Source organism: Chiloscyllium plagiosum, unplaced genomic scaffold (genome assembly GCF_037043375.1).
Source record: "Chiloscyllium plagiosum isolate Xiang-an unplaced genomic scaffold, Cpla_swu_hap1 HiC_scaffold_33, whole genome shotgun sequence".
In the NCBI taxonomy this organism is placed as follows: Eukaryota; Metazoa; Chordata; class Chondrichthyes; order Orectolobiformes; family Hemiscylliidae; genus Chiloscyllium; species Chiloscyllium plagiosum.
Genome location: NW_028270171.1, coordinates 2,282,604 through 2,298,266, shown reverse-complemented (window position 1 = coordinate 2,298,266; position 15,663 = coordinate 2,282,604). Strand labels below are relative to the sequence as shown.

Below are 15,663 nucleotides of genomic sequence, written 5' to 3'. Positions count from 1 at the left end.
TACAACTAAAGGACAACAACAAATCAAACGAATTCCAATCAAATAATTCAATGTCAAACAGCAATTTTCAAGTTTGAATATTTTACGAACAGATGGTTGAAAATGGTACTGTTCATATACTTTGTATATAGTAAGTTTAATTAATTAGAATATTTGTTTTCAACTCATCTTACCATTGTGTGTTGGGCTGAGTGCTGTTGAGGCAACAGGATGTAGGTGAAAAGGTAAAGATGATAATGACGCAGGACCTGCAAGTATACAGCATCGTACAACCAATATTAAAACATTAATTTGCTCAGCAGCACGTTATAGCTAAATATGCTGTGCATTTTATATTAGGCTTGAGTTAAAACTGCACCAAATAAACATCCCCCAAAAGTCATTCATAATAGATTAGACAGCTCAACTAGAGCACTCAAACTATCTCCAACTTTCTGATTTCCTTGGATTATTCTAATTTGTTTACTGTTTTTATTCAGACATTTTCAGTGTTCTCTTTTAAAATAAATTTCCTCTTGAGACGGAATATTAGGCAGTACTTAAAAGATCAAAAACCCTTCTCCAAGAATTAAGTTGTACCAAAGCAGTAGTTTGAAGTTTAACATCCTTAATGGCTACTTCATTTCAGTACCTGGCCAAAAAAATTCACAAATCCTCTATATGCTCAGGGGCTCCCAATAACTCAGCTACAAAAAGAAATGTGGAATATTATAAAGTGTGGATTGCAGCAGGTCCCAGCATGTGCTTACTGAAATGGTCTCCATTGAGGGAGAAAGATGTCTGATAACTTGAGTAACATTTTCACAAATTACCCTGAATTCAAATATTCAAATGTATTGTAGACAAAAAATACATCTGTCAGTGACAAATTCATATATATTTCTCAGATCATGTTTCAATGGAATCATTTAACAAAAATACATAGAAACTTTGAGATAGTTCAATTATAGGTGACATGGCTTTTCTTAAAATATTTACCTGCATAAAATTCAGGGCTGTAAACAGCACCAACTACAGGGCTCAGCTTCCAGCCTGAAAATTATAAATTACATTGAAGTTATTGCTACATCAAGTTTCAATCTGAAGAAAAATAACACAAAGAATACCCAATAATTCATAAGCAATTAAAAAAATCTAGTTTCAAATTTTTCCAGTGTTAATCTGCGGTCACAGCTCCCAAAAAGCCCTTTCCTAATTGTCCTTGAAAGGGTGGTGGTGAACTGCTTTCCTGAACCACTGCAATCCATTTAGTGCATGTAGATAGAGATCATTGCAAAACATGATGTTCATCATCCCTGGGTTATAGATAGAAAACCATCAGCTGAAACTGCGAGTGAACACTGCACGCTGACAAGTCTATTGATCCAAAACTCCCCATCAGGCCTCACACACACAAGCAAATTGGTAAAGCATTGCAGGGCAACTAACTAGATGGTAACTAGGATCACATGCCATAGTTCACAGGGTGACTGGCACCTGGGAGTTGATCTCTAGCAGAGGCAATACCATAAATATAGGAAGCAGCAGATTGAGCAGAAAACAAACATGAACTGTATTAGTAAATCACCACGAAGCTCCCTCTGCTTAATGTGCAGACTCAGAGATATTTTCCTTGCCTTACAAAGTACTGCTTAAAGAAGAACTTTCCAGCAAGTATAAAACAACTTATTTATAGAGCCTATAAGGCACAAGAATGTCGAGAAATATTTCCTCTCTGGCATTGACAAAGATATACGCTAAAATTGAGATCAAGACTTGCTCAGAGGATTATATATGAGAGAGGTTTATCGATGAAGGAGGCAATTTTAGTGCATGATACCTACCTAACTGAAATCAGAAGTCACACGACATGAGGTCATAGTCCAACAGGTTTATGTGAAATCACAAGCTTTCAGGTGAAGACCTGACAAAGGAGCAGTGCTCTGAAAGCTTGCGATTGCAAATAAACCTGTTAGACTGTAACATGTTGTTGTGTGATACTGTCCACCCCAGTCCAGCACCAGAACCTCCACATCATTCTAACTGAAGACACACAACAAAGTTTACAGAAATCTGGAAGAACAAAGAGCTCTGGAGTGCAGAGAAGAAACAGTTATAGGATTGCAAGAGGTAATGGACGGGAGGTAGGGAAGTATAAGAAAATGTAGGGTTAAGAATGAATTTTAAACTTGAGGCATTAGGAAATAGGGAGATGAGAGGGGAAATCAGCTGCTTGTATCCCAATGGTCAGAACAGTTGTCGAGTGCGGCATTGAGCCAAACAGACGATGTAGTTACAAATTTGCTCTCTAATACATACTGAATTAGCAGACTGCAGCCTTCATATCGTGAGCTGAAAAAGCCTGGATTTCCATAGATCTGGTGAAATGTGCAAGTGCTTGGATGTCAGTAGAGAATGCAAACAGATAATACATCCTCCAATGTCAATCGATCTTGAACTGACACTTGAACAGACTGCTGACATTTACCCCAGGTTTCTATTTGAAGTTAGCCACTTGGGAGAGGAACCAATGTTCTAGCATCACTAATGGAATGACATGCCATTCTTAACCTCCACTGTGTAAACCCTAAATTTAGCAACATCAATCAGATACTTCAAAGCTTATTCCAAGCTTGCAGCTGTAGACAGATTTAAAACTAAAACTGATGATATTTAATCCATATGCTTCTGGTGACTCAGCCAGTTAAAGTAATGAATAAGCTGCAAGTTACAATGCAAAAATGGCCAAGGTTTAATCACTGATCTGTGCTATTAGCTGACAGTGATCAGGACAGCAAATGCATGGAGCTACAACTGACCTCAGTGGCAAAGTAGAAAGTCAGTCAGGATTTCTGCAACTGCTCAGTGCCCAGAAATGTTTCATGGTTGTGAGCATGGGCATTGAGGGAATGGGAACCGAGCTCAGCTGTGATATGCCTGACAAACGAACATTCACCATCTGGCCTCACACTTTAGAAATGCCCACTTGGAGGGTGTCTGCTCCCTATGGAACCGGAAGCCTGTCACAAAGTTGATATTCTCAGGAAATGGAGAGAAAACTGAAAGCAGAGTTGAGATGGTATAGAGGTAAAGGGAAAAATAATTTATTCCAGAAGCTGATATTAAACTTGTACTAAAAATAAATGCTCCAGTCAAGCACATAAATTGACTCAAGTTGCTTATTGTGCCAATCTGAAACATTCTAGTAAGCCATTTATCTGTCAGTGATATTAATGTGTGAATTATGTAACTCTGCATTTTGTACTTTCAAACATATGCTCTCCATAATCAGTTCCTTCATTCTGATCTGGAAATGTGTAATCCAGAATTAGGCTTGTATAGACATAGGTATCAGGAGTATACAGTTTTTAAAAAATAATCCCACTTCCAACCAGGCAAGAGATTAGGTTAGTCCCGCTGCAGGATATGGTCTTGCATGCATACAGTGAACTCAGAGTACTCATGCTAGGCTTCTGTGAGAGGAGAGAAGAAGATTAGGCCCAGAATGATGAGAGTCAGGATTGTCCCATCTTTGGAGAACTGTTCACCTTTCATCTGACAACTCTCAATTCCATTGCTGCAATTCAACACTCAACTGTGGCTCAACTGTGTACTCAAACAAATGGAAGATTCTAAACTTTATTACTCCTTGAATAATAAATAAACACCTCACTTCACAAATATAAAGTAATGTTCTCTGATCCTATTAAATGGCTACGTAAGCCACGGTAACTTTAAAATTCCAGGTCTAATTTGTCTACATGTGCTCATTTAAGGGTGTTTTGATCAGGTACAGAGAGTGTTGATGAGAAGTGACTGAGGAGGATTCTGAGAGTAGACACGATGACTGAGAGGGGATAGTACTCAACAGAAATAGCATCCAACAGAGGGTGATGGTGAGAAGTGACCAAGGAAAACTCTGGGAGAAGTTGGTGCAGTCACCATATCTGATAGTTGCAAGTTAGTCTTTCCTGGATCAGCAGCCAGGAAATGGAACCAGATAAGCCAGCAACCAGAGCAGATAACTGACCTTGATCCATTATATGGGGAGTGCTGTGGAAGCTGCACTTAGTTGACAAATTCAAAAGTGATTCTTTGGACAGAAGAGCTCCTGATTACTAAGCAGTGGTCAGGTGATTCTTTTCTCATCTTCAATTCCCATTAATTTTCATGCCCAAACAGTTTTAGAGTAGAGGGACTTAGGCTAGTGGTAGAGTAGACAATAATGGGATTTTAGACCAGTTCTAAGTCTGTTGTTTACAGAACAGGGTGTTTAATTTTTTTTGTGTGAGAATCTAACACTAGGAACTAAGTAGCTGTAAATTAATATAATAGAAATTTATTTTAATTAAATAGCTGCTAGAGGATAAAATCAATTAATGTCTGCTAAAAACCTGGTGTAGGAGGGAAGTCTTCAGGCATTTGAATCACTGGGGTATTTTCTATAGCTGGAGGGACTTATATAAGGAGGATGGGTTGCATCTAAACAAAAGGGCACCAATATCCTGGCAGGAAGGTTTCCTAGTGCTCTTAGGAAGGTTAAAACTAATGTCACAGACAGATGGGAACCAGAGCAGAAGATCAGCAAGTGAAGTGACCAAGGAATGGTTAGAGACGGAGTCCAGTAAGGCTACCAGGAAGAACAGACAGGGGAAAATTACTAAACACGACAGGACTGGCTGTCTGAAATGTGTTTGTTTTCATGTGAGGAGTATGACAGGTGAGGCAGATGAATTTAGAGCGTGGATTAGTACATGTAACTATGGTGTTGGAGCTATTACAGAAACTTGGTTGGGAGGGGAAAAGACTGACAATTAGATGTTACAGGCGTGATAGAGAGGGATGTAAAAGAGTGGGTGGTAGTTGTGTTACTGATAAGGGAGACTAGCACAGCTGTACTGAGGGAGGTCACCTTGGAAGGTCAAAGCATACGTAGTATATAGTAAATGACAGAACCCTTAGAAGCTCTAACCTTCCATATTTTCCTGAAAGCAGCAACACAAGTGGATAAGGTGATCAAAAAGGCACATGGCATGCTTGCCTACAGCAGTCGGGACATAAAGTATCAAGACTGGTAAGTCATGCTGCAACTACATAGAACATAGAACAGTACAGCACAGAACAGGCCCTTCAACCCACGATGTTGTGCCGGCCACTGATCCTCATGTATGCACCCTCAAATTTCTGTGACCATATGCATGTCCAGTAGTGTCTTAAATGTCCCCAATGATCTTGCTTCCACAACTGCTGCTGGCAACGCATTCCATGCTCTCACAACTCTCTGTGTAAAGAACCCACCTCTGACATCCCCTCTATACTTTCCTCCAACCAGCTTAAAACTATGACCCCTTGTGTTAATCATTTCTGCCCTGGGAAATAGTCTCTGACTATCGACTCTATCTATGCCTCTCATTATCTTGTATACCTCAATTAGGTCCCCTCTCCTCCTCCTTTTCTCCAACGAAAAAAGTCCAAGCTCAGTCAACCTCTCTTCATATGATAAGCCCTCCAGTTCAGGCAGCATCCTGGTAAACCTCCTCTGAACCCTCTCCAAAGCATCCACATCTTTCCTATAATAGGGCACCAGAACTGGATGCAGTATTCCAAGTCCGGTCTAACCAAAGTTTTATAGAGCTGCAACAAGATCTCACGACTCTTAAACTCAATCCCCCTGTTAATGAAAGCCAAAACACCACATGCTTTCTTTACAGCCCTGTCCACTTGGGTGGCCATTTTAAGGGATCTATGTACCTGCACACCAAGATCCCTCTGTTCCTCCGCACTACCAAGAATCCTATTCTTAATCCCCCTGTACTCAGCCTTCAAATTTGAGCTTCCAAAATGCATCACCTCACATTTATCCAGGTTGAACTCCATCTGCCACCTCTCAGCCCATCTCTGCATCCTGTCAATGTCCCGCTGCAGCCTACAACAGCCCTCTATACTGTCAATGACAGCTCCAACCTTTGTGCCCTCTGCAAACTAGCTGACCCATTCTTCAATCCCCTCATCCAAGTCATTAATAAAAATTACAAACAGTAGAGGCCCAAGTACAAAGCCCTGTGGAACACCACTCACCACAGACTTCCAGGCAGAATATTTTCCTTCATACTACCACTCGCTGTCTTCTGTTGGCCAGCCAATTCTGTATCCAGACAGCTAAGGTCCCCTGTATCCCATTCCTCCTGACCTTCTGAATGAGTCTACCATGGGGAACATTATCAAATGCCTTGCTGAAGTATCAAATGCCTTGCTGAAGAACTTTAGTTAGGCTACATTTATAATACTGCAAAAAGTTCTGGTCAACTCAATACCAGAAGGATGTGGAAGCTTTGGAGAGAGAACAGAAAGGTTTATCAAAATATTGCCTGCCTATGAGGAGGGACTGGATAAACTTGGTTTGTTTTCTCGAGAATACCAGAGGCTAAGGGACAACTGATGGAAGCTTACAAAATTATGAAAGGCATGAATAGAATAGGTAGTGAGAGTCTTTTTCCCCAGAGTAGAAATGTCAATTACTAGGGGTCATAGGTTTAAGGTAAAAGGGGAAAGCTGAAAGGAAATGTAGGAGGCAGTTTTTTTTTTAACAACATAGGAGGTGGTAAGTGCCTGGAACGCACTGCCAGAGGAGATGGTAGAAGCAGTTCTATAACAACCTTAAGAAGAATCTTAATAGACACATGAACAGACAGGGAATAGAGGGATATGAACCACGTAGAGGCCAAAGGTTTTTTGAAAGACATCATATGTCAGTGTTGGCTTGGTGGACTAAAGGGCCTGTTCCCGTACTGTTCTGGTCTTTCTCGTTTTGGTATCACAACCATTTACTTTGTTGACTGTGAAGCTTCAGTTTCTCCAATTGTGTCTCGCAGCTCACTCCCTTCTGTTGGTGATTGATTGCTATTATCGCTGATTTACAGTGCAATAGCCAAAATTTAACACGTTCCAACCGATTCTCACCCCACACACAAAACCCTGAGCAGTACTTCCATCAGCTCATACCCCAACATTTTAAACTGCTGGATCACATACATTGATTGGAATCATTGTTCAGAGTAAATTATGTTCAAAGACATATTTTCAGATTTATGGTTTCTTATTTGTACTTTTAAAGATTGTTGCGGTTGTTTCTCTGCTGCATATTAAATAGATTCCCTACAGTGTGGAATCAGGCTCTTCAGCCCAACAAGTCCACACCAATCCTCCGAAGAGTAACCCACCCAGACCCAGTTCCCTCTGACTAATGCACCTCGCACTACGGGTAATTTAGCAAAAGAGACAAACAGAAGTGTGATGAGAACTACAGTCATTCCAATAATTGGTAGTTTTAAAAATTTATTCACAGAATGTGGGGGTCAATGGTTGGGCCAGCATTTATCGATCAGAGGGTTAAAAGTCAAGTTATATTTCAAGATTTAGGCTTGAGGGTGAAAGGGATCAAAGGATATGGGGAGAATGTAGGAAGAAAGTAGGAAAGAAGTACTGAGTTGGATGATCAGCCACAATGATACTGAATGATGGAGAAGGTTCCAAGGTTTGAATGGCCTACACCTGTTCCTATTTTCTACATTTCATATCGCTGTTGGTCTGGAGTCACATGTAGGCCAGACCGGCTAAGGATGACAGATTTCCTTCTCTGAACCATATTAGTAAACCAAATGGTTTTTGTTTAAACAATAGCAAATCAACAGAACAATTGCAAGTTAGGCTAACTTTTATTCCAGGTTTTTAGTGAATTCAAATTTCACTATCTGTGATGGGATTCATAGCCATATCTCAATTTTCACCTGATGAAGGAGCAGTGCTCTGAAAGCTTGTGATTTTGAATAAACCTATGGGACTATAATCTTGTGTCATTTGACTTCTGACCATCTCCCCAGAATTCTGGAGTTCTGAATTACTGGTCCATTACATCATCTTGCTGAGTCATGTTGTTTTGTTCCAGAAGTGCACTTTGCTGTTCCAGAACGTATTGGAAGTGGGCAAAGAAGTAGCTGACAGAGTACAATGTGGAGAAATGTGAGGTAATGCACATGGGTAGGAAGATTAGAGGCGTAGACAATTTTATAAATGAGGAAAAATTTTGGAAATCTGAAGTACAAAGGGACTTAGGAACCCTAGTTCAGGATTCTAAGGTTAACATGCAAGTTAGGAAAGCAAATGCAATGCTAGCATTCATTTCGGGGGGTGGGGGTGGTGGAATACAACAGCAGTGACGTACTACTGAGGCTGCGCAAGGCTCTGGTCAGACAACTGGAACAATGAACAGTGTTTGGACCCTATGTCTAAGGAAGGATGTGCTGGTGTGGGAGGGGACCAGAGGAGGTTTACAAGGATAACCCCAGGGACAAAGGGCTTCTCATGAGGAATAGTCGAGACCTTTGGCTCTGTAGTCGATGCAGTTTAGAAGGTTTGGGGGAACAGAGGGGTATATTATTGAAACAAAATACTGAGAAACCTGTATAGAGTGGACTATCTAGATAGAGATAGAACAATAGGAGAGACTAGGACCCAAAGGCACAGCCTCAGAGTGAAAGGATATCCCTTCAGAATTGAGATGAGAAGGAATTTCTCCAGCTAGAAGGTGGTTAATTTGTAGAATCAAGCCATTGAGTGTATTTTAGGCAAAGATAAGTAGGTTCTTGATTGGTCAGGGGATCAAGGGTTATGGGGAGAAGGCAGGAGAATGGGGTTGAGAAATATAATTGAATGGCAGAGCAGACTTGATGGGCCAAAAGGCCTAATTCTGCTCCTGTCTTATAGTTTTTCCTGAAGATGCAAAAAACGTCCAGTAGCAACTTCCTGTTACCATGAAATGGCCATTCTTCACAAGAACTCCAAAGGAAATACTGGCCAGTTATTTCTGAAGTCACCACAGCCAAACATAACCTCATTGTAGAAAAGCCTCTAATCAGAACAATCAGGTTGTTTTGCGAGCCAAATACTGCTTGCACCGTAAGAAATCTAACTCTCCCAGTCTAGCGCTCAACATCTTTGTCTTAACATCTTAGTAGTGTATTCCAAATATTTGTCTTTACAGATCCAGAGGTGTAAACACACTCAGTTCCCAGTTGAAGTTACAGCATGGAGTTAAGAAAGACCTTTCATCAATTTTTTTAGCCCAGCATCAGTGAAAAAGGGGCCATAACTTTCCAATGGCACAATAGCATCAGTCAGATGACTTCATCCAGGTAGTTAAGCTGGAGCTCGGCTTACCTGGCTTACCAGGCTTACCTGGAGAAAGCATTATACCATATGGAGTGCTGGCATTAACATTAAACATGAAAACCCTGTTTGACTGTAAACTCTTCAATAATGAAATGGAAACAATGACTGAAACCCATGTTGAAATAAAGCTTTGCTTCTTTAAGAATTTAGTATAATGCTACCCCCATACTGAAAACTTGAAGCAATGCTCCTGAACTGCACAAAAACATTTAAATTTACTCATGTTGAATATTTGAAAATGTTACCATTTGCATAAGGGCTGACCATCTTCTTATTAGTCATCACACGAGCTGTGGCATTGTTTACCTGAGGTGCACAGATCGACATAGAACCAGCATATTAGCCAAGGAAATGGTCACAGCTTTAAAAGTACAGAACATGCAAGTCCATCGAAACAACAGATTTTGCTTAATTGTGATGCATATAATATTAAGTATGAATTAGAAAAATTTAAAATTACTTTTTAACATGATGTACGTTAATGATTGCAAAATATCTTTAAATATTTTCAACAAGGACACTCAAAAGTAAACCATTGTTTCTCAGGCAAGTTCATTTCCCACTATTCCTTTAAAATGATGAAAAATGAAATTCACAGGTTCACTTTGATATAGCTATTAACCACTATACAATTGTTGACTCAGAGTTAAGAGAGATCAGATGTTTCTAATCAACCTATTCAGGTGTTACAACACAATTTCCTCATCAACCTGTTGAGATGTTACAACACACCTCTGGAGAGGGTGGAACTTGAACCTGGCTCAGAGGTTGAGACACTATTACTTTTTCAAAAGAGCCCCAGGATAGATCAGCAGGTACTTTCTGATTAGCCCGTTTGGAGATGTTCTGACACATCTCTGGACTAGGTGGGATTGAACCTGGGTCGCCTGGCTTTGAGGTAGGGACCCGAAACGTCGAATCTTCTGTTCCCTAGATGCTGCCTGACCTGCTGTGCTGTTCCAGCAATAAAGTTTCAGCTTTGATCTCCAGCGTCTGCAGACCTCACTTTCTCCTTTGAGGTAGGGACACAATCACTGTGCAGTAAGAACCCAGGAGAGATCAGCAGTTTAATACAGATTCATTTTGTACAGCTGTGCTTGTGCTGGTTGATTAATTAAGTGATTAAGAAATTAGTTTATTTAGCCAGAATAGCAAGGTTGTTGGAGAAGCTCAGCAGGTCTGACAGCATCTGTGGAGCGAAAGCAGAGTTAACATTTCCACTCCAGTGACCCTTCTTGAGAACCCTTCTCCTTTTAAAGAAGGGTCACTGGATCAGAAACACAAACTTTGCTTTCCCTCCAAAGATACTGTCAGACCTGCTGAGCTTACCCAGCAATTTACCTTTTCTTTTCTGATCTCCATCATCCACAGTTCTTTGGTGTATTTGTTGGAGAAACTATTGATCCCATTAGATGGAGCATGTCACAAAGCATTCTTCTACTTTCAGAGAAAATGAGTTTGGACAGAAATGTGTATTTTAGTAGGTCTCTAGAAACAAACTGTGGGACAGTTTGTTACCATTTATCAGCATTACAAGCATTCATTGCTCAGTGGGAAGTTCAAATTCACAAAGCAGCCATACTCTGAAATGTAGGAAACGGGTGATAGACTTCAGAAGGTTATGCACACAGAATGGTGAAACGGATAGACATATTGCAGATCAGATTTAATGCAGAGTATAAAATGATTCAGTTTGGGAGGGCAGAGAGAGTCAACATAATCTAAATGCATGTTTTTAAAAAGGGTGCAGGAAAGATCTAAGTACATAACACACCACTGTTTGGAGGTGGCAAGGAAAGTTAAGTGGTTCAAACTCAAGGGGTCCTTGACATTATAAGTAGAGATATAGAGACAAAGACTCTTTTATTGAAATTAATTTTATAAGTCACTGGTAGACATTAGCTGTAGCATTGAGTCCAATTCTGGACAGTGCACTTTTGGAAGCATGTCAACAACTTGAAAAAGTACAGGGAGAATTTTCTGGGACCAGGGTAAAAGGGCCTCAGTACATGGAGGGATGGAAATGCTGAAACTGTTTACCTTCCCATCACAGAAATTAAAAGGAGATTTAATAGAGTTAAAAATCACACAAGTTTATTTGGAAGTACAAACTTCCTATCATCAGATAGGAAGGAGCAGTGCTCCGAAGGCTTGTACTTTCAAATAAACCTGTTGGACTATAACCTGATGTTGTGAGATTTTTAACTTTGTCCACCCCTGTCCAACAGCAGCACCTCCACATTGAGATTTAATTGAGGTGTTCAAAACGATATGGGGTTAGCTAAGTACGTTAGCTAAGAGGAATGTTTTTCTTAAAAGGTAGTGAGCTATTATAGTTTGGAATGCAGTGACTGATAGATTCAAATGGGAATTGGGATTAAAAAAAACTGAAGGGGAAAGATTTGTAGAATTATAGAGAAAGAGCTAATTGGATAACTTTTCTTTAAAATGCCAGCATATATCTACAAGATCCACATTTCTGTGCTTCAGATGAATCAGAAGAGAGCCGGAGATCAGAACAGCCTGTTTCTTCTTTATCTGTTGAAATATTTTCTCCTGCAAAATTCACTACATGCCCTGTCACTTGCAAGCCTTCTTGCAGCACACGGGACAGCTTTCTCTAGATTGCACAAAGATAGCAACCAGAGCACAGGAAGCTTTTCACAAACAGATGATGAACTCAGTTTCAGTGATGACTTCAAATATGTCATAGTCGTAACTATTAGGGCTTCCACAATGGACAGGAGTTAGTATGACATTACTTGAGAGCTACATTTGTCCCTGTTGGATCCTGGACAGATAGGAGGTCTGATTCTATCAACCATTGGTCATCTGCAGCTTTGGAAATAATTTCTGTTGAGCACAGGTTAACAACAGAAACATTTGAAACAGACTGATATTTTATCAAGGTGTTTTTTTCCACAAAGTGATGAAGCTACACTTACTCTCAAAAACTTAATCTATTGGCCTTTCAGTTAAACTAGGAATTGTGGATATTAGTGGTGAGAGAATTAACTTTACACCATGGTAGAGACATATTCCCTGACCTAGTTACACAGAGGTTACTTTATTACCTTAAATTAATTACAAAGAACTACAGACATTAGTATGGGAAATTGTATTAAAAGTAGTAACTGTTGAGTGATGTATGACTATCATTATCATCTCTGGGCTTAACCATAAGGTGTTGCCACGATTTGCTATTACAAAATTACTCCTTACCAACATGGACTTAGTGTCAATGAGGGTTCAGGACTGTAATGTCATACAATCCTATTCTGTCTTGTGACCTGATTATGGTTTACTTCTAATTTTCAATGCTTTATGAATTCCATTTAAATAGAGTTGTAAAGTCTGAAATAATACATTCTCCAACTAATTCTATATAGAATCCATTTGAACAGGTAGGTTCCATGTTCAGTTTGAGAGCAGCAAATGCCAACTTTCACCAGCTTTACAACAAGAGCACTTCAGCATCTATTGCCAGTGTCACTGGGATTAAGGAAAGAGAGAATGAGACAATATTCCCTCATTGCTGCTACCCAATTAATCTTTCCTGGCAATGCATATACTTGGATATCAGGTCTGGAAAAGATCAGGCTTAGCTGTGATGCCCCCTTCAAAGTGAAGAGCCAATGACACACTCTAACCACCTTCACAGGTAAACAGTGCCACTTTATTGGGATACTAGGGGTTTCTGGTAGCTATGGATTAGGAACGAATATCATTTTCAGGGACAGAATCAAACAAAAAAGAGACAATGGAACACCTTCCAACTTATTGAATAATCCTTACTGAGAAAAACTGGCATAATTTCTAAAAATGTTTCCAATGCTTTTAGCTTGGAATAAAAATTAGATCTAAAGAAAAAGCAGTTTAACTTTTCTTAAAAGTCAGTGTCAATGGGTGGTCTTTGAGCAGGTGCTTAAGAAACAATGGACTCGATCAAAATACACTCTTACTCATCAAGTCTCCATATAGTTATTAGCCTGAGAAATACCAGGTTTACTTTTGTTTGGTCACACGCAAACAGATCTAAAAACTATGGAACAAAACAATGAAACAAAGAACATGCCAAAAAAATTAAAAATTAAAGAAGATTGTAGTGAAGGATTTTAAACATTAGGTGAGGGGGCAAAAGTCAGTTTTCCAGCAGTGTGCAACATGAGTACCAAGAAGGGCCAAGAACCATTGGAGAAGCCACACATTGAGCCAAGAGAAACAGGAGGCACAATCCCAGAGAAACAGAGTAACCATTCACAGGCGTGACATACAAGGGAAGGAGAGAGGGGGAACAAGGACAAACAAACACAAAGAAAGGGTGCATTAATTAGCAAAACCGTCGTTAAAACTCTGAGTAAGATGTGTAGGAGTCACCATCAATCAACTACCAAATATAGCTCAGGCTGCTTAAAAAAAATATGTACAATCCAGTACAGGCGGCACCAAAAAACAGCATTGGAAAGGGGGAAAACGACAAGTCAAGTCACATTCGTAGCGTTAAACGTGAAATGGCAGATGGGTTTCCTTTTTGTTTTGTGTTCATTTGTTTTGTTTTTTTCTTGGTTCACTTACCCCCTTGCGTACCATCGCCAGCATGTATAGTTACCATGGTTACTGTGACTCAAGTGAAGGGCCCTAAATGCTACACCATCGAGGAGGGAAATATAAAAAAAAAGCAAAATATGCAAACATCTTACTCAAAAGACTTTAAATGATTCATAAAGACCAGTCTGCATACAAGGCAGAGCTGAGGAGGAAATCTGAGACCTAAAATTCACTTGGAATTAAGAAAATTCTATCCAAAATTACCAAAGATTAGTAAGATTTCAGACCCTCTTTGGACAAACACATTCCAAGTTTTTTGCAGGTTTACAATAGACCCAAGGCCTAGGAAACAAGACCGTGATTATGCAAGTTTGTTTTGAAATGGGAGGATAGGAATAATGTGAAAACTATAACTATAAGTGATCCACTTATTTATAATAATGTGATAACATTTAATTTAACTTCTGAACATTTCAAGTAGTTTTGATCATTAATCAAAGGCTCTCTGCAGCTGCTTGGAAAGGCAGTCCAAAGAAGCTCTACAGGACTCTCTTGTTTACATATGGAGAGGCTGTCTCCACTGATGGATTCACCCCTCAGCACTGCTTTGAAGAAAACTGACTCACTTCTTTGTGTGTTTCGGTAGTTTTACCTCAGAAAACAAAGGGAACCTACTTGCACCCTGCTTTGAAAGACACAGAGGTAAAACTGGACATTCTCATTGCATAAACAAAATAAAGAAGGAACCTTGTACGACAAAATAAAACAACACAAACATAATTCTGGTCAGCAAGGCTGGAGGAATTACTATGTAAATTAAAGAGTGCAAGAAAGATTGGGGGGTAAGGGATAGTTAGAACAATGACGCACATATGATGACCATCGAACAACCAGTGTATAAAATAAAAGGTGAGGCAAGACATTTAAAATAAATTTATAGAAGGAAACAATTTTGTTTTTAAGACATGCACCTCTATTTTACGGCCCTCAACCACCGTGCCGTGTAATTTCTCCCTCGCCCTGTCGGCATCAGCACTAGATTCGAAAGTTACGAACCCGAATCCCTGCATGCGGCGGGAGAAGGGAGGAGAACAACATGCACATCATTATAAATAGAACAAGTACATGACCACAATCAGCAATACTTTTCTCTGTCATCCTCATGCATGTTTCTTGGAAAATTAAAAAAAATTAAATAAAAAAGTAAGCGGCAAGGCCAAACAAAACTGTACTCGTTACTTGGGCTACTCATTAGTAAATGGGAGATCAAGGACAGCTTTTACTTTAAAATGGGAGGGAGAGAAGGAAAGGAACGGATGAAAACACCAAAGAGAAAGGTATAGAATCTCCGATCGCATTCAAGGTCAGTGCAGTGTTCCTACTCTTTTTGTAAGGCATCTCGCGCATGATCTCTATCTAGTTTTCACTCTTCTCAGTGATTTCAGATTTGATCTACAGCTATTGTGTCCAAAGTGCAGACTCTGTGGAGATAATAGGAAAGCAAAAGGTAGACTAAAGGTCTGATTTGTGAAGGCAAAAAGCCATTGACACTGATTCAACAAATATTGCTGTCTGCGGTCCTCAGATTTTGACAACCTTAGTCAACGGTTTCCAGGTAAACTAAACCACAAACCATGAGCTAGTAGCACTACTAGGGTACTTAGTTATTAAGAGTTAATTTCAGCTGAAGCTTTGGTGGATGATCAGCATCTCCTTTATTGCTAAGTTGAATTGGGTTGAAAAACCAGTCAGGGATCCTGCTTCTGATGGCTACCCTGTGACCTCTGCGAGAAAATCCAATTAATAAAGGAAAGCATCAGGCTCAGCTGCAACCTCCCAACAATTATCTTGGCAACACTAAACCTCTCATCTTGGACAAGTACCAGATAATTGCTGGAGCCGATGGAA

The 15,663-nt window shown here is 39.8% G+C and overlaps 1 protein-coding gene across 13 annotated transcripts in view; it reads right to left on the bottom strand.

Moving 5' to 3' along the window:
• The window catches only part of LOC122542077 (RNA binding protein fox-1 homolog 2-like), a 370,347-nt gene that overhangs the window by 33,491 nt on the left and 321,193 nt on the right, over positions 1-15,663 (bottom strand). For 11 of the 13 annotated variants that reach the window (XR_015752551.1, XM_087978185.1, XM_087978186.1 and 8 more), the window contains 4 exons: positions 14,727-14,819; positions 9,453-9,513; positions 979-1,032; positions 174-248 (listed from right to left, as the gene is read on the bottom strand). Coding sequence is in view for 12 of the 13 variants with exons in the window: in XM_087978185.1 (XP_087834311.1) it covers positions 174-248; positions 979-1,032; positions 9,453-9,513; positions 14,727-14,819 (283 nt within the window). In the remaining variant the exon portion in view is untranslated. The remainder of the gene's footprint in view (positions 1-173; positions 249-978; positions 1,033-9,452; positions 9,514-14,726; positions 14,820-15,663) is intronic. The other 2 variants (XM_087978184.1, XM_087978188.1) reach the window with 1 other exon arrangement.